Below are 25,011 nucleotides of genomic sequence, written 5' to 3' on the forward strand. Positions count from 1 at the left end.
GTGTTGGGATTATCACTTGTGCACCCAACTGTTCCCCAGAACATCTAAATAAAATGCCCATTTTTATGTACAGTGAAGATGGTGGGTGTCAAATCTACCTTCTGCAAGGTGCATGGAGAAGAAACTAGTGATAGTCTGGGAAGGCACAAGGTAGAGAAGTGTTAGCTACTGAGGGTGGCAGGCAGGAACAGTGAACCTCACAATAGCACTGGAATTGTTTGCTAAAAATGACTGAATGTTGGCAGAATTCCCAGCTTTTGTTTATATGACTGTTAATTTTGCATATCGAAGCATTCACTAATGCCGAACCTGGGGGGAAAATGAGCTCGGAAACCTCTCTTGCCTGCAGCCTGGGTCACTCCTGGTGACCTGAGGCTGAATCCAGAGAGCTATGGTACCTCCTCTGCTCTGCTCAGCCAGAGCTGCAGAGGGGACTCCAGGCTGCAGTGCAGCTCCGGCGTGTACATTGGCTTGTAGCAAGTGACCAGATGGACGAGGCTTTGCTATCACAGTAAGTAAGGCTGCTGTGTACCCCACCAGTGTGCCCCTGCGCTGTGGTAAAGCAGAGTAGGCTCATGAGGATGAAAATGCACTTCGAAGTCATCTGAGGACACTAATTCCCTAAAGCACAAGCTTGTTCCTGCTCTTAATCCCTCACTGCTGCTTCCATGAGAGTTGCCATCTGTCTTCAAACCTGCCCTATTTTCTGCTTCTACCCTGTATGCCCTCAGCTTACTGAACAAGACAGCTGCCCACTGCATATTTTTGGTAATTGCTGGAGTTAGCACCTGGAACCAGTGCAGGGAAAGGGGATATCTGGGAAGGGAAAGGAAAAACCTTGGGCTTGAGGTTAAAAATAAAGCATCAGTGACATCTGCCGCTCTCCTGGTACCCAGCAGCTTGAGGTAAAGAGGGAAGGCCAGGCTACTAAAGCTTTTAGTATTGGCTTTTGTGTCTGCATTAATTCCCAAAGAAAGCCAAAACTTCCTACCAAACCTCACTCAGAGCACAGGCTGCTTGCTCCCTACCTCATTTACCACGTACTGTTTAATTGCAGAGAACTTTCCTGCTAGCCAGGTGGAAAAGAATGCCAAAACCTGCACACCCGTTGTGCTGTGCTAATGGAAACCTCTTGCTGCATTTACCTGCCCCAGGGGTGAGTAAAGTTCCTTCTGTCATCAGCCATCTGAAAATGCTTGCTGGGACTTTCCATAGGGCCTTTTGTGGGACTGTCCAGTGGAGCTGCTGCAGGAGCCACCTCGTAGAGTGGAGTGTGAAGAAAGAGGGGTCTTGAAGCTCTGGGCACGTGTGGCAAACACCTTCTGGCCTTCACCTCTGGCTGCAGTTTTCATTTTTGCAGTCACAGTGCTGGCTGCAAGTGCAGAGCCATGAGGAGAGATGTTCCTTACTGCTAAAGGGATCTTCATTACAGGAGTCCCTGCAGCAGCAGCCCTTGCTCCCTGGCAGCTTGCTGTGACCCTGGCAGGTGCAGTTGTTTGGATCTTTCCCTGTAGCAGCTCACAAAGGGGTGAAAAGCTGCAGCAGAGTGTCAGGGAAGGGAGTGCTAATGTACAGCTGTCCTACACTCCCTGGGCTTACCTTCTGCATACCCTGAAGCTCAAACATGCAGCCAAAGTGCATGTAGCAGTTCCTGTCTTTACAAGTCTCTCCAGCTGCCTTTCCTCTTTGGGAAGCTGAGAAATGGCACAGCTTAGCCCAGCCCCCAGTACTGCAGAGGGAGACAGGATCATAACAGATATTTCTCAGCCCTGTTTTTGCTCCCTTGTGCTTTACAGCTTTGTTCTCCACCTCATTTGTGAGAGCACTCTAACTGTCTGTGCCATGGGCTTCATCAGTCCTCTAGAAATTAGTACCACCTGGCTAGAGAAAGGACAAAAAGAACACAACCCCAAAAGGCAGGTGCTAGTGCCTGCAAACACTGCTGCCTTGACACAGGGGGTGGGTGCCCCTTCCCCATTAGCTGTTGCTGTTCCTGGGCTGCTCCCTGTGTAACTAGAAGGCTTCTCCCTCCCTGCTCAACTGAAATGGCTTTGCAGCGAGCAGAAGGAGGATAGCAGGGTTAACCCTGCAAGCACAGAAATGCAATCAGCTGGAGCATCCTGTTATGGTAAAATGATGAACAACTCCTGATGGCTCCTTTGGAGACTGCGGGAAGATCCTGAGCCAGAAAAGCTGAGTAGCTCCCTGCAGGAGAGGGACAGGGAGGAGGCTAGAGAGGGCTCAGAGTCTGCTCCAGAAGCTCCTGGTGAGAGAGACATGAGCCCTTGCTGGAGGAAGCCAAGTGCTCAAGCTCTCTGTTCAGTCCCTGCCCCCTCTGCTCCTGCTTGGAGCCACGGTGGTTTTACTCCCACCGCTGCAGCAGCAGCCAGCCCAAGGTCACAGTCTGCACTGAGAAGTTAGACTCTGCCTGCCTGCATGGCTGGGGCAGAGCAGGAGAGGTGGGATTGTGCAATGAATTATCTTAAAAAAAAAATCATAAAAAAATATGTGGCTAATAAATTAAAAAGTCAGTTGGTCACCACTGAATGGAAGGGTTGCTGTTCCTCCTGGGGGAGCTTGGGTTTGACTCTGCAGGGAGAGCCTGTGGCCAGAGCCAGTTCAGCCCAAGTGTGGGGTTTATTGCTTGCGTGTTGCCAGCTGGAAGCGGGCTTCCTCAGAGATCCCGTACTGCTCCAGGGGGTCCTGCAGCAAGAGCACAGGAAGGCAGCAGTCAGACACAGACAAGATGGGAGGTGAGCAGGACCCTCCTTTTGCCAGGCTGCAGTCTGGCAGGCAGCAGGGCTAGGTGCCAATTCCAGCTACGTGCTGGATTTACCCCAGTCTGCTGTCTGTAAGCAGTCACAGTCCATGGAGAGGATGCAGCAGATAACCAAGGTTCACAGACTGTATTCAGTCTGCTCTGGCACAGGAGCATGCTGGTGAGTCACAGCTACCCGTTACCTCCAGAAGGGATGGCCCAGGTATCCTGGCAGAGGTGCGAGCAGTGTCTCAACTGATGGACACTCTTGATTTTGCCAGGGCTGCTCCTCCAGAACTGGAGGAGTCAGGGTTAGCCCAGGCCCAGCCTGTCTGGCTGCAGACCCCAGGCTGCTCTGTGCTGCTTGTAACACACCGCGCTCAGGAACAGTCTCACGCACACCCACCAGCTGGACGCAGGCTGCTTGGCAGAGGAAGATTCTCAGGTGGCTGGGCCTGACTGCCTGCTGAGCCCACGGCTTCAAGACCTGACTTAATATGGCTCTGTCATACACGCTGCAGCCACCAGCCTCGTGTAGGACAGCTGGCACCAAGGCCAGGGGTCACCAAACCCTGCTCCTTGGACTGGAGAGGGTTACCACCTGAAAAGCCAACCTCAGGGGACTCACCTTCCCTGTCATTTTCTGGATCTCATTCCGGTAGAAAATCAAGCTTCTCCTCATGAACTCATAGCTGTAAGAAAGGAACAGACCATGCAATGGGTTGGACAGAAAAGGACGTGGGGAAGTTTCGGGTGCTATTTAGAGCTGAAAGGAAGCTTGCCTGGGAGGAGAGAACTGCTTTCCGCCCTGGGTTCACCACAAACTAGTCCCAGGAAACAAACAGCACAGGGCTGCAACGTACAAACAGCACAGTGCAGACCTTGCTCTATTGGCTCAGCCTACCTGGCTCGCTTGAGTGCCTCAATCCACTCCTGACACTGTTCTTCGCTGTCACATTCAAAGCAGTACTTCCTCTCTGGCTCCTCAATGAAACCTGCCACGGATAAAGAAAAGACATAAGGAAGGTCCTGGCAGAGCTGCCTGCACTCCAATGTCTCCCTCCCCAGCAACCACCAGACTCTGCCAGGCTGCAGTTAGTACCTTTGTTCAACAAAGATGATCTGTGAACAAGCTAGTGAGACAGGCATCTGTTCCCTCTTATCTTACCCTGGATGGTTTGGGATCACGTTCTTTCCCTGTTTGCAAAGAACAATGACCCAGCCAAGCTTGCCTCTACACACTTGAAATCCAGCTTGGGAAGCAGTCTGCTGTTAGAAAGGCACTGGGAAAAGCACACAAGGTGCTAAACCTACCCCTCAACTGCCCCAGTCCCTCCACTGCTGGGCTCCTTATACCTAAACACCTTTCCCCATATGATTATGGTAAGGCAGCATGGGAGCGATGGTGGCCAGAGGTGCCTCATACAGCTCAGAAGCCCTTCATACTGCTCTTGACTGGAAGAGGTGCTTCCAAAAGTAACACCAGTTCTGGAGGCACTTCTCTGCTGCGCTTCCCAGGTGGCCCCGAACAGCTGCCTACAGCAAATGTAAGCTTAGAGCAGCCAAAGACTTCAGAGAGGAAAAAGCAGCTTCTCAGAGTGACAGCTCAGACTGGACAAATATGACCAGACTCAGGACTAAAACACCCTGAGTCCTTGCAAGCAGTCACCGGAGATGCAGTAATCGAAGTAGAAAATGGCCTGGAGGAAGTGATTTTGATATATGTAGAGGGCAGCCATCTGAGGAATCAAATCACACTCAGAGAAGATACTGACCTGTCTTTGCTTGAGGCTTTTGGGAATTTGGTGCTGTGCACAGTGGAAAGCAGTTCCCTGTGCAATTCCAATTCTTCACCAAGACAGAATCAGGACATCTAATTAATTACACTGTCCCCAGAGCTCTGCTCTTTAGTACACAGTTCACAGAGATCTAGGCTGCTGCTGAGAAATAACTGGGTCAGGCTGCACCAAACCCCTCAGGGCTGCCGTGCAGGGACACAACCTGATACCAAGGGCAATCAGTTTCAACACCTTTCTCAGGAATCATCAGTCACCAGGGTTCCTGACAAACTTAAAGCCCCAGAAATTCAGAGTGGGACACTCACTGGTATGCTCAGGCTGCTTGGGTGCCAGAACACCATCTCTCCCAGCTGAAAGAGGAGGCGAGACTCTGCACAGAAAAGCAGCTGTGCCTGACAGCCAGGCCAAAAGATATGGGGATGGCCTTGGAGAAACATCCTGTTATTTTTGCCACATACCTCTTTCACAATGATTAGTTGTTGGATGAAAGGCTGCTTATAAAGGATGACACACCGCAAGCCAGCTGGAGCCGCAGCTATCGCCACAAGGACAAACAGCGTGGCGGGAGGACTGGTGCTAGATTAGCCCAACAGATGGTTTATCTAAGGCTCACTTTTTTTGATAAAATGCAATAGCACAGAAGCAGCAATCTGTCAATACCAAGCCTTCCTAGAGAGGGATTTCTACAAGCACTAAGCCATGGTCAGTCTGTTTTTACTGCTTCTCTCCTCACAAGCAGCTGTGCAAATCACAGACCATTTCAGCCAGCACTGAAATGCCATGGTCCTGGAGCACGGCAGCTCCACAGAAACAACTGGCAACTGAGGAGGAGGGGGCTGAGGAACACTAACCCTGGTGCCAACAGAGAAAGAGGCAAAAGCAGGAACAAAGCAGCCAAGCATCTCCTTTTTCAAAGCACAGCTTGCCATAAGGGGGACACGAAGGGAGCGCGAGCATAGAACTCACTGATCGAGAAGACGTTCTCCTCTTCTTTAGTGATCCTGCAGTGCTCCAGCAGCAGAGCTCCAATGGGCTGGAAAAGACCCAGAAAGGGGGTTCAACACATGCTGCCAATCAGCACCATAGGAGCCCTATCAGCAGTGTTCTGAATCCAGAGTTCTCCCAGTGTTTTTTAAATGAGCTTTATAAGCTGATGGTACTTTTAAGGTAATTCAGGCTAACTGAATGAACGTTCAGTGTTCTTTTTGTCTGCTGATACACTTTGCTGTACCAGTCTTCCCCATAGCACTCTGTGCACGTTAGATAGGGGTTAAAGACTTGCTAAGCTTCACTCTGGGCTTAAGTATTTATTTCTGATTTTCATTTAGCATCCAAAGACACTGATTAAGTTTACTTCCTTGCACAATAAATCAAGCAAAGATGAACTATTTGCAATGACACACAGAAAGGCTAACATTGCACTTTGTAAGGGCAGGCTCGAAGCTTTGCAGGAGGTTAAGAACAGCGTGTCGATGAACTAGAACAGCTCAGGGCAAACAGACAAATGGGAAGTACGGTTTGCTAGCTAGTGCACACTGAGCAAGGACACAAGAACCAACGGGTGATACAAGCCATAAACAAAAGCAATCCACAAGTGAATTCTCTTGTCCAAACTAAACAAAATACGAGAGGCAAATAAGGCAGCAACCAAGATACTCAAAAATCTGTTTTAGTATGTATTTCTGTCACAACAGCTTTATATTTGCACTGACCACAGACCTGTGGAACTATTTTTGATGTGTTCAGTAACATCTCCCTCACACTAAAACACGAGTGCTTATAAGCAACAACCCTCAGGACAGCAAGCAGCCGAGTGCTGCAGGGCAGCACCCTCGGGGTCTCGAACCACGTGAACAGGGAGTCGCAGCTGAATCTCCACGGGACAGCAACTGCTCAGCTTTTGACCCTACCCAGAGAATTACGATTGCAGCTCCAGTGAAGTAACAAAGAGCGACCGCAATTCAGTAGAAAAGAGTGTTTCTTAAAAGAGGAGTTTTTCAGGCTGAAATATTCATTGTGGCCTAAGTCTAAAAACGCAACTAAAAGCTTTCCACTTCCTTGTGTCAGCAGGCACACAGCACCTTTCTTCATACCCAATCAAATGATTACTTTCAGATTGATTTTCCAATGAGAGAATCTTTAGCAACATTTACTGAGGAATGCACTAAAAACTACTGGATCTCAGTAGTGGCAAAGCCAGAAACAGAACCTAAGCCCATCCCTCTCGTTCTTTTTTTTTTTTCACCTAACCAAGGCCTCTGCATGTCAGAAGTAACAACACCAACAGAGTATAGCCATGACAATTTCCCATTAAAAGCGAGCATCGCTTGCAAGAAAAATTCCTGGTGTCGCAAATAAATAATGCTAGTTCTTTTTCCAGGAGAGCAATATAAGCTCTCCTCACAGTTTCACATGATAAAGCACAGGCCTACAAATAAACGTTACAGAGTCCATCTCTGGCAGTCGAGGGGCAATGGTTACGTTTGAAAGACTCATTCCAAGCTCCCATATGAGCCATCTGGGCGTGGTGTAGCTGGCAGTGCTCCTCACCCCTACAAGCTTTCACTGTGTCGCTGGGATAGGAAGCGAGGGTGCCACATCCCGGTGTTGGCAGCCTGCTGTTGTACTGTTTCACAAAGCACGCACCATAAGTTCACAGAAAAAGAAAGTATGTGTGAAGAAAAGAGGCTCCGTACCTCCGCTTCATCTGTCCGGAAGTAGAAGAGAAAGTTGACAACGAGCTTCACGAGGCGTTTCTTTAGCACTGCAAAGGGAAACAAGAGCGTTGAGGTGGCGAGCCCGCAGCACAAGGCAGAGGGAAGCACCTGTGACCTCTGCAACGTGCCGGTTCCCCACACTGAAGGGGAAGCTCCCTTGGGGTTTGGACTCCTGCTGTGTTTTACCAGGCACGCTTGGGGTGTCAGAAGAATGGGGGCATTCATCTCCCTGCTGCCCTCACAGCTACTCGCCCCCAAACCCTCCCTCTGCTCCTGCCTGCAGCCAGCATCCTTCTCCTGTCTCCTCTACTTGTCCCTGTCCCCAGCTTCACCGCAGCCCCAGCGCCTCCCCTCCTGCTTCCCACTCCTCCCAGTCTGCTCCCAGTGCTGCCTCCCAGTCCCCCCAGCTCCCAAATCCTGCTCCTGCCGTACTACCGGCACCCCCAGCTCTGCCGGTCCAGATTTCCCAGTGCCCCACTTCTCACCCCAGTATCACCCAATCCTGCCCGACACCTACCTCAGGACCCTACCTCAGCCTCCCCAGCCCTGCCCACGCAGTCCCAACTTCCCCACTCTGTTCCTCCCGACTCCTACCCCAGGCCCCCCCATCCAGCCCCCCCAACCCTATCCCAACACCCCCAGCGCCATTCCCCACTCTCATCCCAGCCCCACTCCAACACCTCCAGTCCCCCCCTCAGCCCCATCCCAGCATCTCCAGTGCCACCTCCCAGTCCCCCCCCAGCGCCCCCAGCCCCATTCCAGTGTCCCCCCCAGCCCCCTCCCCCCCCCCCCAGCGCACCCGGCCCCGCCTCATTCCCCCGCCCCTCCAGCCGCGCCGCGGCCCCTCACCGCTTCCCTTCTTGGGCACCCGCATCAGGACCTCGGCCGCCTTCTCCGCGGGCTGCCGGGCCAGGCTCAGCAGCTCCCGCTCGTTGTAGCGCATGGCGAGGGCCCCGCGGCCCCCGGCCGCGCCCGGACCCGCACCCGGACCCGGAAGCGCCGCGCCGGAAGCCGGAAGTCGTGTGGCGGAGGGAGGGAGGGAGCAGCGCGCGTGCGCGGCGCGGGAGCGGGGGGCGCGCGCCGGTACGGGGGGGGAGGGGAGGGGGGGGTCTGAGCCTCGCTGAGGGGATGGGGGGGGTGGGGGTGGGGGAGGGGTGAACCTCTGAGGGGGGCACTGAGCCTCGGTGGGCCCAGAGAGACGTTTTGGGGAGGAATTCATCGATCCTCCCAGAGCCGAGGGGGGCTGGGGGGGGGGGGGTGTCTGTGGGGGCTTGTCCGGGTTTTTGGGGGTTTTGCAGCTGCTCAGCTCGGGGCTTGGCGGCACGAGGCCTGCGGGGCCCGGGGCTGTGTCACCCGGCGCGTGTCCTGAGGCCTTGCTGCTGGGTCTGGGGATGGAGCCCGGCTGAGGGGAAGCATGAGTTGTCACTCACTTGGCTTTCTTTCATTTTTCCAGACTCATTCTTTCTCCTGAAGTAGCTGAAGCAAAGAAGTCCCCATCATGGATTTCCAGCACCGTCCCGGAGGTAAAACTGGAAGCGGAGGCGTCGCCTCTGCCTCAGAAAGCAACAGAGACCGCAGGGAGAGGCTTCGGCAGCTGGCTTTGGAAACCATTGACATCAACAAGGTGAGCCTCGGCCTCTGCGCGCTCGGGAAGGGGAGGGCGTGCTGTGCCAGCCCCACAAGCTACGTGTGGATCAGTTCAGGGCTTCACATCAGTGAAGTGGCTTGGAGGGCAAGAGGTTCGGTGGGGAGCTGTGGATTGGAGCAAATACTTCTGTTTCTGTTAATGTGGGATTTAAACAAGAAACATTTGTGGAAGGGCTAACCAGAGAGAAGCCAGCACTCACGTATTCAGGTAGCTGTTGTCATGTTATTTCAGTCTGCTCAGGACTGGTTTGTGTTTTGTTGTTCCTTGACTGCAGTTGGGAGTGCCGTTACCAATAAAAAAACTGCTATTGTCTCTCTCTGTTTTCATAGTCCTAAAGTAGTGGTGTGCTAATAATTTAAACCTGTGAACTCAGTTCTTCCAGTGCAGGAGAAGTTCTGTTTTACATATTTTATTATTCTGTTGTTCTGGCATGTATCTTGCTTGTAACTTTTTAATAATTCTCTTCCTAGGACCCCTATTTTATGAAAAATCACTTGGGTTCTTATGAATGCAAGCTTTGTCTGACTCTACATAACAATGAGGTGAGTTGAACAGCTGCCTGTTTTGATCTCCACAGCAACAGATATTTTAGAATAATGCTGGCTTCAAGTGCTAGAACCGGGGATGTGCTTGATGACTGATTGCTGAAGAGTTGATGGGTGGGTAGTGGCTTGTGTGTGTTCAGCATGACAGTTTCTGACAGTTCAGCAGTTCTGAGCAATCTGCAATTTTTGAGTAAGATTTCTCTATGCTAGGGATTAAAATATCCTTGTCAACGTGAAATGTAGCTTCTCATCCATGTCAAGTATCTTTTGGTTCAGGAGCAGTCCTGTCTTTATTTAACTTTCTTCTGTCTTTTTTTTTTTAGGGAAGCTACTTAGCACATACCCAGGGGAAGAAGCATCAGACCAATTTGTAAGTTAATCCCCATTGTAGCTTTGTTCTCCATTACCTAGGCACATTGAAATCATGATTATGAACACTTGTAAATCTTGAACTTGGTAGCACGTTGGGCTTGAATATTCTTTGACTGTTTGTTTCCTAGTGAAGAGTTTTGGTTTAGATGACTAGTTTGTGGAGTTCTTTCCCTTTTTTACTTCAAGAAGTTGTCTCGGCTCCATCTGGAGATTGGCACAAAGGTCATCCAAGGTTGGATAAGATAATTGAGATGACAGCTTTTGGTCAGGGGAAGGCATAGATAAAACTGACCTGCAGTGATGCACATGGAAGAGGAACAGTTTCACCAATATGCTTTCTGTAAAGTACTAAAATATTCCGTGGCATGGGATTCACACTGCTTTCTAGCCTATCCTTCAGAAACAAGTGCTACTAACCTTTTAATTTTGCGAATTTCAAATGAATTCAGGGCCCGTCGAGCTGCCAAGGAAGCTAAGGAAGCTCCTGCCCAGCCTGCACCAGAAAAAGTCAAAGTGGAAGTGAAGAAATTTGTGAAAATTGGACGACCGGGTTATAAAGGTACATCAGTAATGCCTGTCACAGCAGATACCTAATGCCTGCTGGAGCTTACTTGAAGTGCAGTGCTATGGATATGAATTATTAACTAGTCTTTTTAGTAGATCTGTCCATAAATAAGATATGGGCTTGTCTCATGATGTCCTTTATTGTTTAAATTACCCATGAAACATCTCTTTATTGCTGACAGTCGAGTGAGAACCATTTTAATAATAGATTGGTATGTCTAAGTCTTCAGCTATTATAATACTTGTGCAGGAAATGAAGGCACTGCTTCCGACTCTGTTCTCCATTTGTTGTGCTGTACCATCTTTCACTAATGCTCACAAGTCACTTGTTGGATGTATAGCTCAGGTCTTTTCTCTGAACTCCCCATTGTTTTGTTTTGGCCTTCAGTATGAAACTCAGCTGCTTTATCTCCCAGCTTTGTCTGCAGTGCACAGTGTGTCAGTGTCTTTGCCCCACAGCAACTGAATTTCAGTAGAGACCCACAGTAACTTTGGTTAAAGACATTGTGGCGATTTATTTGATAAATGGGAAACAAAATCTCATAATATTTGTTGTTTGGAGCCTTGTGTCTTTCCTAGGGCAGAAGTAATATTGTTCTGACCCTTTTCTGTTACATGCTGAGCTTTCTTATTTTCTTTACAGTCACCAAACAGAGAGATCCAGAAACAGGCCAGCAAAGCCTGCTCTTCCAGGTAAGGTCACTGCTAAATTTTTTTTTTTTCTCTGGGTTACCCAGGTAAAACACTGGTAAATGAGCAGTTCTTCTCAGGACAATAAATAAAAAATAAAATAAAATAAAATCTTTACCTAGCTAGTTTTCTGCTGATGATTGTGTCAAGTAAATGGAAGAATCCATGATCGTAGTTGTCCAGATGTTTCTTTTGGTAGCGCTAAGTTGGGTGGGTGGTTTTTTGTTTGTATGTTTTTTGTTTGTTTTGGAGCTTCTCTCTAGACTTCTTTTATAGTTGAGGATTTTGTTCTGTATGATGTGGTGGTGAAAAGGGAATATTCTCCTAAGTGCTGCAGTAACATCCCAACAGATTGATTATCCAGAGATTGCAGAAAGCATCATGCCTCGCCATCGGTTCATGTCCGCGTATGAACAAAGGATTGAGCCTCCTGATAGACGCTGGCAGTACCTTCTGATGGCAGCCGAGCCCTACGAAACCATAGCTTTCAAGGTAAGATTTGGGATTGACTGATTATAGAGTTCCCTTCCCACATTTTCCAAGACATTAATTCCCTGTGATTGTCGTTATAGACTTGTACTGTTCTGGCCTTTGGGGGGTTAATGGAGTGGAAAGGAGGGTCAAGAAGACGTGGCTGGAAGTTGTTAAACTCTGCTGAGAATTAGTGGAGGACTCTGGCATGAAAACTCGGTTCTGTGTTGAGCTCTGGGGAGCTGTTGAATTCTTGGTGTCTGGCACAGGAAGGAGCCTTCTGGGCTTCGCTTCTCATCCTTTGTGCAGATGTTAAGGGAGGTTTTATTGCCAGCATACTTATCCTTGACCGATAGGGAAGTAACTTAATTCTTTCCTGCCCCCATCTCTATCTAATAACATCCGAGATGAGCACATCTCACAAGGCCTGGAATAGCTGTGCTTATCTTGCAGGCTCTAAAGCTAAAAAGGACCACTGAGCTAATCTGGTGGTGCTAATAATAGCTCCTTATTCTTTTTTGTTGCAGGTGCCAAGCAGAGAAATCGACAAAGCAGAAGGAAAGTTTTGGACGCACTGGAACAGGGAAACCAAACAGGTAGCTGGAGCATTGCAGCATCTTTCTTGAGGGTTGAAGAGGGAAAGGAGGGCTGAGCAGCCTGTGGGGACAGGCAGTGCAGGGAGAGCACACATCAGTTATGTCCATTTTGGCTTTGATGCTAAAGTCTTCACTCGTTCAGTGCAACTATGTAGTGATTCCTCCTGACAGAAGGATCTTCCTGTGTTCTTTGTGAAAGTTTAATCAGAGAGGCAGAATCTTCTGAGTGAAACTTGCTGTCAGCAGCAGCAGAACAGTGCATAAATACACAACACTGCGTCCTCCATGTGGGCTGCTCGGTGCAGGCTTCCCGCGCAGTTGTCTGTGATGGTATGGACATGCTCACTAGCTATTGTGTGGGAGGACAGGGGATGAGTGCACGCTGGGGGATCCTGACCCCATCACATAAAGCTGAGCACTTGGAACAAGTTTTGTAGGAGTTCAGGTACCGGGCAGGTTTGGTGCAAGTCCATGAACGTTAAGTAGAAAGCCAGCCGTGATCGGTGACACTTACAGTTCAGGAGAGAACTGCACTTTGCTCCTGGAGGCCATGCGTGTGGGCAGAGCAGCTGTTGTGTGATGGCGCAGTGTTGTCTTGACCGTTAATTGTTCCCTTCTCTTTGTTTTTCTCCCTCTCCCTTCCCCTCCCCAGTTCTTCCTTCAATTCCACTTCAAAATGGAGAAGCCGCCAGCTCCTCCGAACCTCCCTCCAGGCCCTCCGACCGTGAAGCGGCCTCCTCCGCCTCCGCTGATGAACGGCTTGCCCCCACGGCCACCTCTGCCGGACTCCATGCCACCTCCTCCTCCGGGAGGCATGACTCTGCCTCCTATGCCTCCCTCTGGACCGGTGCCACCACCTCCAGTGCCACCTCAGTTGCCACCAGCACCTGGTGTTCCTCCCCCTGCTCCTCTGCCCCCCATGATGAGACCTCCTCTCCCCACGGAGGGGCCAGGCACTATCCCTCCTCCACCTCCCTCCAACTGAAGCCCCTCTGGGACTTGGTCCCACTGGACTCCTCTGCCTCATACCTTTTTATATGCAGGTTACAATTGAGTCAGATAAACTTTTGTTTTGTATGCCTGTGATTTTGAGTAAATCCTGTAGGTTCATTAAAAGATTTTCAATTTTCCGTTCTCTATGTCTTCCCGTGTATTGGTTAAAAATGTTGCTGTGTGTTCAGTTTCTTTAGCCCTTAAATGTATAAAATGTTCCCAGTCTGGTTATATTTTGGAAGTTATCCAAGAGGAGACAAAGGGCTGGAAATCTCTAGGCACCTCGCCTTCAGTCAGCTACTTCTGATTGAAGTAGTTGCATCGACCTTAGCTCAGCTGTGCTAGCTTAACACATTTCCCCACCATAGACTGCTTGATGTGTATCATAAATTACTGCCAGTTAATCAGTTGCTATTCAACTGAAGTCCTTTATGAAGCAGTTCATCTGGTGATTGGGAGACTTGTCATAGACACACTTAAAGGGTTTTATTACTGCGTTGCCAGTAATCCCGTTGGTGGGCAGAATGGAGGGCCAGCAAAATTTTCAACATGCAATTTTTCATCTTCCTGCTGAATTGCAGTTACAAGCAGAAGAGCGTTGCTCATGCTGAGTCCAGAAACATTTCTCCTCCAGGCACTGGAGCACTACAGTAGCTCAGGTGTTGCCAGCTAGAACCACAGAAAAATGTCTCCTAAGGAAATCAGTTTGGACTGCTTTTCAGGGGTCCTTGAGAAGCCCTAGACAAGGTTTCGTTGATGATTTTAAAAAAGACAATCATCCTTCCCCAAAGCGCAGTTGTCTAGCTCCTGCTTGTTAGACTGTTTATGCCAAATGGGGGTTCACAAACAAAGCATTGGTGCTCTTGTGTTTGACAATGGTAAAGGATTTCTGGGAATGTTTAGTCAGAAGAAATTACCAAAACTGCAGTTACATTAAGTCCAGGTTTGTTATTGTATTTCACTAGATGCTGTTTGTATCATTATGAAGCACCTGCTGTCATTAAATATTTTTTTTATTGTGCATGTCCTCCCACTAGCAGATTAGTTTTGGCAAGCTTTTAGTTCCTTTGTGGTTTTATTTATACTACATGTTTCCTTCAAGCAATCATTTGGTTCAGATTAAAAACAGAAAATGCTCTAAGCTTTCTTCTCTCTGTCCTTTGCAGGATTCCCTTCCCCAGACGGGCGTTCCAGCAGGCGGGTGACAGCAGGGCCTCGGCGGGTGCAGGGTGAGAGCACCAGGCTTGTGTTGGCTCTGTCGGTGCCTGTCTCTTTCCACAGGCTGCCCGGGGAGGCTGAGCTCGTGTCCTGCACCGGCTGTGTGCCTGATGGGTGGAAGGAGGCCGGGTGTTCGCCTCTTCTGCTGGCCAGATGCAGATCCTACTGTGTGCCCTGCAGACGTGAGAGCCAGGCAGAGCGTGTCCAGCTCCCACCTGCTTTATTGCAGCGCCGGGAGCACTTTTTCTCAATCTGAGCTGGCCCAGTGCCTGGGACGACTTGTGTGAGCCTTCTCTCTGCCATGTTCCTGTCCTTTGTCTCTGCTCCCATAGAAGAGAGGTCTGTGCTCGCAAGGCCTTTGGTCTGTTGCCCTTTGTCCCTGTCTGGCTCAGGCGTGCAGTCGGTCAGGGTCAGCCCACTCATGACGTGCTGGAGCAATATCCCGAGCTTCAAACTGCAGAAGTCCTGAGAGCCCAGAGGAAGGTCTGACTGTGTTGGGAATGTTTTGCAGGTACATTGAGGCTGAGGAGATAACCTCTGGGAGGGCGGTTTATTTGGAGTGTGTTAGGTAGGTGGTATTAGTAATTCCAAGTGAGCACTGGTATCAAACAGAAGTCTTTATAACACAGGCATTATGAGACTTTCCAAGACCTGATCTATTAAAGCCTGCAGTATTAAAATTCATTGGGCTGCTGCTGCACCCTGTGAGATTCTCCCTCACACGTCCTGGGAGCTTTGAGATGCAACCCAGAGCTCAGATATGTTAAGAGCCTCTGCAAGGCGGCCCATACACCATGGTACAGGAGGTACCAGCCAAGGGGGAGGCTTTCCAGCAAAGAGGGAGCTTTCTATACATTTACTTAGTTTCTTCCCATTATCTGTCTTTATCCCCCTCCTCCAAGTCTAGCCAATTCTTGCCTCCTGGTGTTTCACTGCCAACAGGAGTAGTATGTGCCAGTCCCCATGCAGATTCAAGTCTAGACTTCTACCCTCCTTTAAAAAACATCTGAAGTCAAGGACGTGCATCCCTACAAGTAGGAGAAACAGCTTTAATTTATTATTTTTTTTTTTTTTACAATTTCAATACTGGATGCAAACCCAAAAATAGAACAGAAAAGTTTCTTTGAAATATCCCTCCCTCCTTTCCAGCGTGACAGTATTCGAGTTTCTCAAGGGAGGTGTGTTGTGCATTGTCAACTCAAGGCCATCAGCTTTTAAAAGGGAGATGCCGTCCTCCCCTTCCGCACAAATGTTTTGGGAGATGCGTTTGAGCAGCTCAAACAACTGCATTTGGCATAGCTGAAGCAGGAACATGAAGCCTGCTCTTGGGGTACTTCTGCCGTGCCTGGCGCTGTTGCTCCCCTCTGCAGCGCTGCCAAGAAAAGGGAGCCCAGGGGAAAGGGTCTCCCCTGCTGGCACACTGGAGCTGAGCCTCTCGGAGGAGCTGGGACTTGAAGCAGAAGAGAGAAAAAGAGAAAATGCAAGCGTGCAGGCCAGAGCGGGACCCAGCTCATTGGTGAGATCGAAGAGGACCTCTGCTACTCGCCTCTTCTCCAAGACAGAGCCAGGAGCAGGGTGCCTGCAGGCGATGCCTGCGGATGGGGGCATCGGCTGGGCTGGCTCCAGCCTCCACCCCTGGCCTCTGGGGGGGCTGGAGGGCCCGGTCTGCAGGATGAAGATGGACCAGGACCAGGACGGGGTCCCGCCGAGCCACCTGGAAGTCATGGGTGTTCTCACCCACTATGAAAGTGGCTTCATCAAGCTGCTGAGGCAGCGCACTGGCTGGGACCGGAGCGACCTCACAACCTTCGGGCTGTGCCCATCAGAGGACACGGGTGCTGCGCTCCGGCCCCTGCAGCGTGTCCAGGAGCACCTGGCGGAGCCGGGGCAGGACCGGTTCCTCATCCTGCGCCTGGAGGAAGGTAAGTGCCAAACCCGGGCTGGGACAGTGCTCAGGTAGGCAAATGCTACTTCTGGGCCTAAGTCAGAGATGCCAATGAAGAATTAAATTTGCAGGGCTGGATATGCCTTAAAATTAGTTAAGCAGTAAAATAGGATGTCTTCCCATATTCTATTTAAGAAGCTGTATCTTTCATAGAGATGACAGCTTGTATGCAACGATGAGTCCTCGCTTGTGACTGATGCCCCAGTGCCACAGCATTGGTGGCTTCTGTACTGCTCGTGATCATTTTGGTTGTAGGAGTGTTCCTCTCTTTCTGTCTCGATCACTGGGATTCAGACCCAGTACCAATTCTGTCTGACAGGGAAAAGAGAAGAGACAGACAAGTAGACCTGAGTGGTCCTTGGAGGGTCCACAGCAAGGGGGGCCTTGCTGCTTTCAGTCATCTAAAGCAAAAGCAATTTGCAGCATCCTTCCACCCTCCAGCTCCTGTTCCTGGTGCTCCGAGTGCCCTGCAGGAGCAGTGCCCGGCCCCAAAGCCCCTTCCTCGCCCGCTCCCCGCCCAGTGCACTGCGTGCCCACAGGTTGTTTCACCCCCTTTTTGTTTTCCTTTGCAGTGAAGTGGGAAGCCCAGGCAAGGCTATGGTTTAAGCTGGCTTTCCAGGCGGAGGTGGGACGGTCACTGGGTGAGCTGCAGTTTGCCCTGCTGCTCTTCTACCCGGGCAGCCGAGCAGGGAGAGGTGCTGGGAGCCATGAGGAGCTGCTGGCCGCGGGCACAGGGCTGGCGCAGGAGCAGGTGGGTGGCCGTGCCGAGCCCCACGGGGCCTGGTGCCAGGAGGGAAGGTGGGAGAGGGGGTGTCTTGGCTCTACTGCTCCCCATCCCTTCCCTGCACTTTCCCCATCCCCTCCCAGCGCTTTCCCCATTCCTTCCCAGCACATTTTCCATCCCATCTCACCATCTGTCTTCCCTTCCCTTCCCTTCCCTTCCCTTCCCTTCCCTTCCCTTCCCTTCCCTTCCCTTCCCTTCCCTTCCCTTCCCTTCCCTTCCCTTCCCTTCCCTTCCCTTCCCTTCCCTTCCCTTCCCTTCCCTTCCCTTCCCTTCCCTTCCCTTCCCTTCCCTTCCCTTCCCTTCCCTTCCCTTCCCTTCCCTTCCCTTCCCTTCCCTTCCCTTCCCTTCCCTTCCCTTCCCTTCCCTTCCCTTCCCTTCCCTTCCCTTCCCTTCCCTTCCCTTCCCTTCCCTTCCCTTCCCTTCCCCTGGGGCTGACGGGGCCGAGCCGTGCCTGAAGATGGTGCTGTTACCCTGTCCCCAAGCTGCTGGCGGGGACAAAGGGAAAGCACCTTGGGGTGCACAGCGGCCCCCCATGCACGGCTCCCTCCCCTCCCAGCACTCTCCAGCCTGGCTGGTTTTAGGGCCAGCAAATCCTCCAGTGTGAGGTGAGCCCACCCAGTGCTGCTTCCCTGGATGCTCTCTGGGCTGTCTTAGTGTCCATACCTTGCCCCTGGGCATCCAGAAAGCAGGGATCATAACGGGGTCTTGTGTTAGTGCTGCCCCCCCGCCATGCCTCCCCCAGGTTCTCAGGGGCTCCTGTGACTTCTGCCTCCCTGCAGAGCCTCTGCCTCACTAGGGACACCCAATACCTGGTCCTTGGAGCCTCGGTAGCATCCGTGACCCACACCAGCGAGGAGCTCAGCTTCCAGGTGACCCTGGCCATCAGACATCGCGGTGATGGAGGTGGGGACTGTGGCAGCAGGGGACAGCGGTGCTGATGGCCCCTGTGCCCTGGCTGGGCACTGGGGACCTGGCTGCTGCACTGTCCCCACCTACAGGTGCCCTGCTGCCCCCCACGGAGACCCAGCAGCTCCTCTTCGGCTCGGATGACAAATGCTTCACCAGGATGACACCCGTGCTGCTCCTGCTGGTGAAGTCCTGGCGGGGGCACGATGCTTTGGCCTCTTCCTCCTACCTCTCCGCTGATGGAGTGGTGGACGTGGCTCCATACCCACAGCTCAGGTCTGTGCCTTTCATCACAGCCACAGAAAAACACGGGGTGGGAAGGGGGGGGGTAGGGGAAAAGCCCCTCTGTCCCACCCGTGGGGATCAAGGCTGGGAAAATGCGGGGCACACCTGGGTGGGGCAGAGGTGCTGTGGCCCAGCCCATCACCCCCAAGGGTGCAAGGGGCCCCTGTGACCCTCTCTGTGCTCTCTTAGCAGCCCACCCCAGCATGAGACCATGGAACTGCTACCCTCCACTGCCCCCAGCCAGGCCAACACCTCATCCCTGGCCCCCGGGGATAGCGGGCAGTTCCTGGGCATGCTGACCCGCTTCATCCGCCGGGTGCTGAGCCCCTCCAGTGAGCCGCCCACTCAGCCCAGCTCCCACCACTGGCTGGACTTCCAGATGATGGAGACGCTCCCTCACCAGCTGCTCAACCTGTCTGAGACAGCAGCGCTGGAGCGGCTGGTGCAGTCGGAGGAGCCTTCGGTGCTGCTTTTCCCCCAGGAGGGCAGTGCCGGGCTGGAGCAGCATTTCGGGGACTGGCAGCCAGAGGGGACCGTGCTGCAGCTGCTGATGGGCAAGCTGCAGGCAGTGATCCAGGAGCTGAGGGACATCCCGGCGTTCCAAGCCAACATGGGGCTTTTCCAGCACCTCCTGAGCTTCTGCTACTACCTGCCAGGGCCAGGCACGGGCAGCGCGGGTGAGCGGCCGCCTGGCTCTGGGAAGCTGCACACACTGCTGCTGCTGAAGGCGCTGCAGACGGTGCGGGTGCACTGGCAGGAGCGGAGGAAAGTCCTGCGACAAAACCGCAGCGCCCGGCATCAGGCCCACTGCCGGCTGCAGGAGTTGACCATCGACCTGCACGACCGCAAGTTCATCGTCATGCCCACCGTGTACACAGCCAACAACTGCGAGGGTCCCTGCAAGCTGCCCCTCTCCACACGTGTCCCCAGCTACTACTCGCACACGGTGCTGCTGCTGGGCATGCAGGAGCGGGGCTCGCCCCTGCAGCGTGCTCCCTGCTGCGTGCCCGTCCGCTACTCGGACCAGCTCATCATCAGCGTGTCTAGCCAGGGGCTGGAGGTGCGCAAGTTCCCCAACATGGTGGCAGAGGAGTGCGGCTGTCGGTAGAGGCTCCTGCCCATAGCCCTGGAGCGCCCCTGCAGCTTTGCTTCTCGCTGAGACGTGAGCACTCCTCCGCATGTCTTTTCCCATTGGTTTGCCTTGCTAGCGTTGTTCTGGTTCTGGGTTTGCAGCCGTGCTGCTCCCTGGAGGGCTGCCAGCCTCCTGGTGCTTCCCTGCTCCATCTGCAGAGGCTGGGGATGTCCGAGGTGCCCAGAGGCTCAGACTGCAGTCTGGTTCTGACCCTCAGTGGGGTTTGGGCTGGGTACGGGACGTGCAGGGCATCAGAGGGAAGTTTGTTCTAGTTGGGGCCACATCTATTTATCCACTGCTGCTGTGGCTACTGCCTCTCAGCCTCCCTGCAGCCTCCCCTGGCTGTTCTGAGCCAGCCCATGCCCACCACTGACCCGCATCCCTCCCTGTGCTCTCAGGGGTAAAACAAGCAGCAACCCCCCTGTTCCCACCAGCTTCAGCTCTGCCTTTCCCCGGGGACCCATCTCCAGACTTGGCAAAAGCCACGGTGTGGGAGTCCCTGCTGGGTGACCCCGGCATCGTGCCCCTGCTGTCACCGCTGCCTGGGGCACGGCAGAGGGAGGGGAAAGCTCTGGGGGGGGGACGATCCCATTACATGTCCTGCCCTTAGCGGGTGCAAACTGCAGCTGCCCACTGGCAGCACGTCCCCTTCCCGGCGGCTGCCCAAGCACCTGCTGCATGCCCCCACTGGTGGCAGTGCAGAGGGCCCGGCCCCCCTGGGTCATCTTGCAGCTGAGCCCGGTGCTCTGTGGGATGCACTGGGGGGCGGCTGTGGGGCCCGAGCCCCCCAAAAAGCAGAGCTTGGGCTCGCCCCCAGCACAGGGGATGGCTCTGGTTTGCAGTGTCCCTGCACTAACCAGGGGCTGGTGGGTGCCTCCTGACACCAGTGGGGACCTGGGCTTGCCCCTGACAGCTGGGATGGGGAGGCCCAGCCCCAGTGCTGTTTTTTCTCCCTTTCCTTTTGAAAAAACACAAGCATATCCAGGGCTGTGATTTTTTTTTTCTCTCTCTTTTTTTTTTTTTTTAACATTCAATTTAATACCTTATTAAAAATGAAAATAGTTTATCTTAACCTCTGTTGGTTTAGCAAATACTCAAACCCACTGTGGTTTGGGGCTGTGAACGTCTCCTGTAGTTGCTACAGCGCTGCAAGATATTGCACTTGTGCTTTGTTCCTAAAAGCGACTCTGGGAAGGCAGGTTCAAGGGGAGCCCCAGCGATGGCACTGCCAGTGGGGTTTTGCTCTGGGCAAGCTTCGTGTCTCCATGCGGTGGCGGCGGGGCCGGGTTCTGTTCCTTGTTGTCCCTTCAAGGCTGGCAGCAGCCTGGCTTCTTTAACCCGGAACACACTTCTCTCTTTGATTTGCTTTCAATAAAACCAGTAACTGAATTCAAGAGCTAAGTGGTCTGGAGACACCCTCTGTTTGCTGGGCTGTGCTGTGCCCACGCCGCAGGTGCCGCAGTTGCAGCGCAGAGCATGGGTGAGCTGCAGGAGCGCTGTGTGTTGGGGATGGAGCAAGGCACAAAGCCCAGGTGGAGAGGAGCTCGTTTCCCTGCTCCCTTTCAGGTTGCCTTTGTGCAGCTCATCCAAGGGGGCCCAAAGTCCTCACAAAGGCTCATGCTTGGCCAGGTGGCATGGGCGGGTGGCACAGCAGGACCCTGATGTCCCCAAACTGTGCTCTGACCGCACCAGCTCCTGGCTCCTCTCCAGCCACAGCAGGGCTGTGGCCGCAGGGGCTCGGCAGATAGACAGAGTCCATGCATCCACAGCCCTTGCCAGGGGTGGTGGCAAGATTGGGCCCTCCCAAGGCAGTGCCGCCGAGCCCCTCTTGTCCCGGCCTCAGTCACGCCGCCTGCCCTCCCGGGGCCTGGCTGTGCCGTCCTTCCCTGCCTGCTCCCAGGGCTTCTTGCCCCTCTGCTCGCCCCGCAGCTGCCGCCAGTCTCGCCGGGTGCTCTCCTGGTGCTCGGCCCTGCCGGGGCGGCTCTTGCCTCCGTCCCTCCGGGGCTCATCCCGCTCCCGCCGGCTCTCCTTCCCCTCCCGGCCCCGCTTCTTGTGTGGCTGCTGCTCCGGCTCCTTGGGCGCCCTGGGGGCTCTGATGGGCTTGTCCTCAGGGGTCCTCTCCTTGGGGCGCGGATCCTGCCGGCCGCTCCTCTCTGCCGGGGCTGCGCGGCTGTCCTTTGCCTTCTCCTCCTTCTTCTCCGGGGCTCGGGGCTTTTCCCGTCCCTTCCTCACCTCCACCTTGGCTGGCGGCTCTTCAGGTTCCTCTGTGGGCTCTTCCTCCTCATCCTTCGGCTCTGAGCGGCCAAACCACTTCTTGAAGATCCAGGGCTCAGCCTGGGGGATGGAGGTGTCACACAGCCCAACCCTTGTGCCTGGGACCCCTCCTCAGCCCTCCCACAAGTGCTCCTCCACACTGGAGGAGCATCCCACCCCGGGATGCTGTTGCCCCCGCCTCAGCCCCATACCAGGTTGCTGTCAGCATCGTTGCTGTTGTCATCATCACCGTCATCATCGCTGTTGTCATCCTCCATGCTGCTTTCAGGCTGGATGGGCTGGGGAGCCTCCACTTCTGGGGCCTCCTCCTTGGTGATGGTGACCTCTGGGGATGGAGAGGGATGAGCTGGCGTGCGAGGCCCCCAGCACCCACCCCTCTGTGCCCGCCCAGCTCTGAACCCACCAGGGATGGGAGGTGCTGGAGGCTCCTGCCTGCTGCTGCTGACACCGTCCCTTGAGCATGGTGGTGCTGGAGGAGAGGAGGGAAGAGAGGGCAGAAGAATGGAGGTGATGAAGGTAGGGTTTGGCCACCCTGGCACTGGGGGACCCTGTGCCTGGGACCAGTCCCCATCTCACCTTGGAGCACCTGGAAGCTGACGCTGAGCAGGGCGACGATGGAGGCCACCAGGATGCACTTGTTGAGGGTGAGCCCTTCCCAGATGAGCGGCTCCTCCGCGGGGTCCAGGCTGTGGGGCTCCACCTTTGTCTTCACAGGGAGGCTCTTGGGGACTGGGGAGCCCAAAGGGAACCAGGGTTACTGGGGGGGTAGGGAGGCACCAAAGGGCTCCATGCTGGGACAAAAGGGCCTATAGCCCCCCCCCGCACCCCCTCCCACCCCAGCCCTGCCCTGCCCCAGACAGCACTGGGGGAGGTCATACTGTAGAAGGGATGTGGGGGAAGAAGGTCTTGGGGTGTCAGCCAGAGATGTTTGGACTGTGTGCAGCACCCCAGGGCTCCAGCAGGGATGAGCCCTCTGTGTGCTCCTGGTTCTGCTGCTCTCCCCCTGGCCGTAGATCCCAGAAGGACAGGGAGCGGGGGTGGGATGTGGCAGGTGGAGGGGAAGCCCCATGCCATGCTGTGCCACCCCACCCCACCCCATCCCAACCAGTTCCTGGGGGTTTTGGCAAGCAGATCTGGTCCCATCACCGCCCTGTGGCCAGACAGTGCAAGGGGTGCAGGACAGGGTGGCTGTTTTGGGGTAGATGAGGCTTTTCCATGCACACCTACCTGCAGGCACTGTGGTGCCTTTTGCTCCCACCTTCTCCACACGCTTCTTCTCCGCTGCTCTCTTGTCCGCGCTGAGCGCTGCCGGCTCGGGCATGCTCGGCTCGGGTGTGTCCGGATCCTGCTCACGGACACCCGGCCGGGTCCCCACCTCCTCTAGGCCCTGCACAGAGGGGAGGGAGTGTGGGTGTGCGAGCATCGCGGCGCAGCATGGCTGGGTGGAACAGGGGCTCGGCTGCACCCCTCCTCCCAGATAAGGGGCACTGGATGCAGGGGGGATGCCAGGGTGGGCAGACGGAGCCTGGTCTCCTGTGGTTTCTCAGCTGGCAGGCAGAGCCCTGGTGTTTAACAGGGCTGGGCGGCTGCTGATGCAGACGCTGACCAGGCTCGTCACCGGCTCTTCCAGGAGCTACTGCCTGATGCCTGTGTTTGTATCAGAAAGCACGTTGGGATTTTTTTTTTTTTTTTTAATCTGCTAAGATTGATGCAGCCACTAGCTGGCCCCATGCTGCAGGCAGGCTCTGGGGTGCGGCTCGTGTGTTGGGCTGCCTTTGAGCAAGCCCAGCCCTGGGTGTCCCCGCTCGTGGGAGCTGCCAGGATGGGACCCCGCTGTGGGCACATTGCAAAGGGCTCTGGGCTTGGTCCTGGGGCACAGTTTGGTGGCTCAGCTGCCTCCTGGCCTGTGTCAGTGGCGCTGGATTCATGCCACGAGTGAGAGTTACCCGCCAGCACAGCTCAGTGACAGCAACAGCTGAACGTGCCAGGCTGTGGCCCCCAGGGACGGACGTGGGGTGAACCCCACAGAGCCCCCCCCCAGACCCTATTCCCGGCTGAATGTTGTGTTGGGAGGCAGCCCTCTGCCTCTGTCAGGACCTGGAAACCTCACCTGGGGCTGCACCTGAGCATGGCTGAAACCACAGGCACCAGGGCAGGATGCAGTCCCCTGCCCACTGCCACCACCAGTCCCCTGCTCTGCCAACATGAAACTGGAGCCCCTGCGGGGAGACACACTCCTGTGTCAGGCGAGTTGGTTTGCACAGTGCCACAGGTCATACACCCCAGCCCTAACCAGGCACAGGGTCCAGGCTCCTCGTCCCCGGGTCAGGGGCTGTTTTCACACCTCCACCGGTGCAGTGGAGAACAAAGCTGTGTCTGTGCTGTCCTCCTTTCCCCTCCACCCCCAGGACCCATCCCCATGACCCCTCATGAGCCCCTATCCCAGCTCTTTCCTGGAAGGGAAGGATCCAAACCCATTGGGTTGCAAGGTAGAAGCCATGTATGCTTGGGGCCCAACCCAGCCCTGCAGCGAGCTTAAGTACTGAAATCCCCACAGCCTCTATCACCAGCTCATGCAAGAGGGACCTCAGACACTGCATCCCCTGCCCCAGTGACAGACCCACCTTCACCAGCACACTCACATGGGAATCTCCTGCTCTCCCTGCTGCTGCTCACCGGCACCTGGCAGAGACAAGCAGAGCACAGCCTGTTAGGGGTGAGGGGGGGACATGTGGGGTGCTGTGGAGTGGAGCAAGCCCAGGTTTGGCACCCCAGAACCATGCGGTGTTTCCCATGGTCACGGCATGGCCACAGCCTCTCCTGCCATTTCAGAAGATGGGCAGAAGCCACTGGCATCACGGCAGCAGCTTGAGAGGCTGTGGTGTAAGAGTGGGGTGAAAACGGTACCCAGCGGATGGGGTTTGGAGCTGCTGAGGCCCCAGGTGTCACCTTCCCGCATGTCCTGGGCAAGCTGAAGCTGAGAGGGGACGGTGACCTCCCTGCCACAGCACACGTGGGGACAAACAGCCCAAGGAGCACAAGAACACCCTGAAAACACCATCCCAAGGCTGTGGGCTCAGGTCTCCCAGCATCAGTGAACTTAGCACCTGCTCATCTGGGATCTGCACATCCCATCTGCACAAGCCCTCACCAGGAGGAGGAATTTCTGCCCCATCTGCACCAGATTTAGTTTATTTTTCCCCAGTGGAACAATGAATGCTGAGAAAAAAATACCAATTCCCAGGCTACAATCCAAAACATGACATTGGAAGCAAAACAAACAGCTACAAGGAAACCTTTTGGCTGGGGAACAA

General features: G+C 54.0%; 4 protein-coding genes across 5 annotated transcripts; 2 read left to right on the plus strand and 2 right to left on the minus strand.

The window, feature by feature from the left end:
* Window positions 1–2,490: 2,490 nt before the first annotated feature.
* Window positions 2,491–8,259, minus strand: PLEKHJ1 (pleckstrin homology domain containing J1). The gene is made up of 6 exons (XM_032203507.1): window positions 8,124–8,259; window positions 7,254–7,321; window positions 5,524–5,590; window positions 3,663–3,753; window positions 3,387–3,450; window positions 2,491–2,703 (listed from the first exon to the last, which is right to left on the minus strand). Exons 1-6 carry the CDS (start codon window positions 8,215–8,217, stop codon window positions 2,638–2,640), a joined length of 450 nt encoding a protein of 149 aa, XP_032059398.1. The 5' UTR covers window positions 8,218–8,259; the 3' UTR covers window positions 2,491–2,637.
* A 71-nt stretch (window positions 8,260–8,330) lies between these two features.
* Window positions 8,331–14,176, plus strand: SF3A2 (splicing factor 3a subunit 2). The gene is made up of 9 exons (XM_032203891.1): window positions 8,331–8,357; window positions 8,728–8,898; window positions 9,393–9,464; window positions 9,791–9,837; window positions 10,289–10,398; window positions 11,047–11,096; window positions 11,445–11,585; window positions 12,092–12,160; window positions 12,813–14,176. The coding sequence occupies exons 2-9, from the start codon at window positions 8,773–8,775 to the stop codon at window positions 13,143–13,145; spliced, it is 948 nt and encodes a 315-aa protein (XP_032059782.1). The 5' UTR covers window positions 8,331–8,357; window positions 8,728–8,772; the 3' UTR covers window positions 13,146–14,176.
* A 1,507-nt stretch (window positions 14,177–15,683) lies between these two features.
* On the plus strand, window positions 15,684–19,399 carry AMH (anti-Mullerian hormone). The gene is made up of 5 exons (XM_032203866.1): window positions 15,684–16,293; window positions 16,889–17,067; window positions 17,880–18,003; window positions 18,099–18,282; window positions 18,484–19,399. The coding sequence occupies exons 1-5, from the start codon at window positions 15,684–15,686 to the stop codon at window positions 19,397–19,399; spliced, it is 2,013 nt and encodes a 670-aa protein (XP_032059757.1).
* Window positions 19,400–20,450: 1,051 nt separating this feature from the next.
* Window positions 20,451–24,381, minus strand: LOC116499067 (junctional sarcoplasmic reticulum protein 1-like). Of its 2 annotated transcripts, XM_032203673.1 has the most exons (6): window positions 24,322–24,381; window positions 22,925–23,084; window positions 22,274–22,426; window positions 22,101–22,166; window positions 21,889–22,022; window positions 20,451–21,757 (listed from the first exon to the last, which is right to left on the minus strand). In XM_032203673.1, the coding sequence occupies exons 2-6, from the start codon at window positions 23,016–23,018 to the stop codon at window positions 21,263–21,265; spliced, it is 942 nt and encodes a 313-aa protein (XP_032059564.1). In that variant the 5' UTR covers window positions 23,019–23,084; window positions 24,322–24,381; the 3' UTR covers window positions 20,451–21,262. The 2 variants fall into 2 exon arrangements, with proteins under 2 accessions (XP_032059564.1, XP_032059563.1); XM_032203672.1 differs by lacking the exon at window positions 24,322–24,381 and having other exon boundaries at window positions 22,925–23,332.
* Between the last annotated feature and the right edge of the window lie 630 nt (window positions 24,382–25,011).

The sequence above is a fragment of the Aythya fuligula genome, chromosome 26, assembly GCF_009819795.1.
Source record: "Aythya fuligula isolate bAytFul2 chromosome 26, bAytFul2.pri, whole genome shotgun sequence".
NCBI lineage: Eukaryota > Metazoa > Chordata > Aves > Anseriformes > Anatidae > Aythya > Aythya fuligula.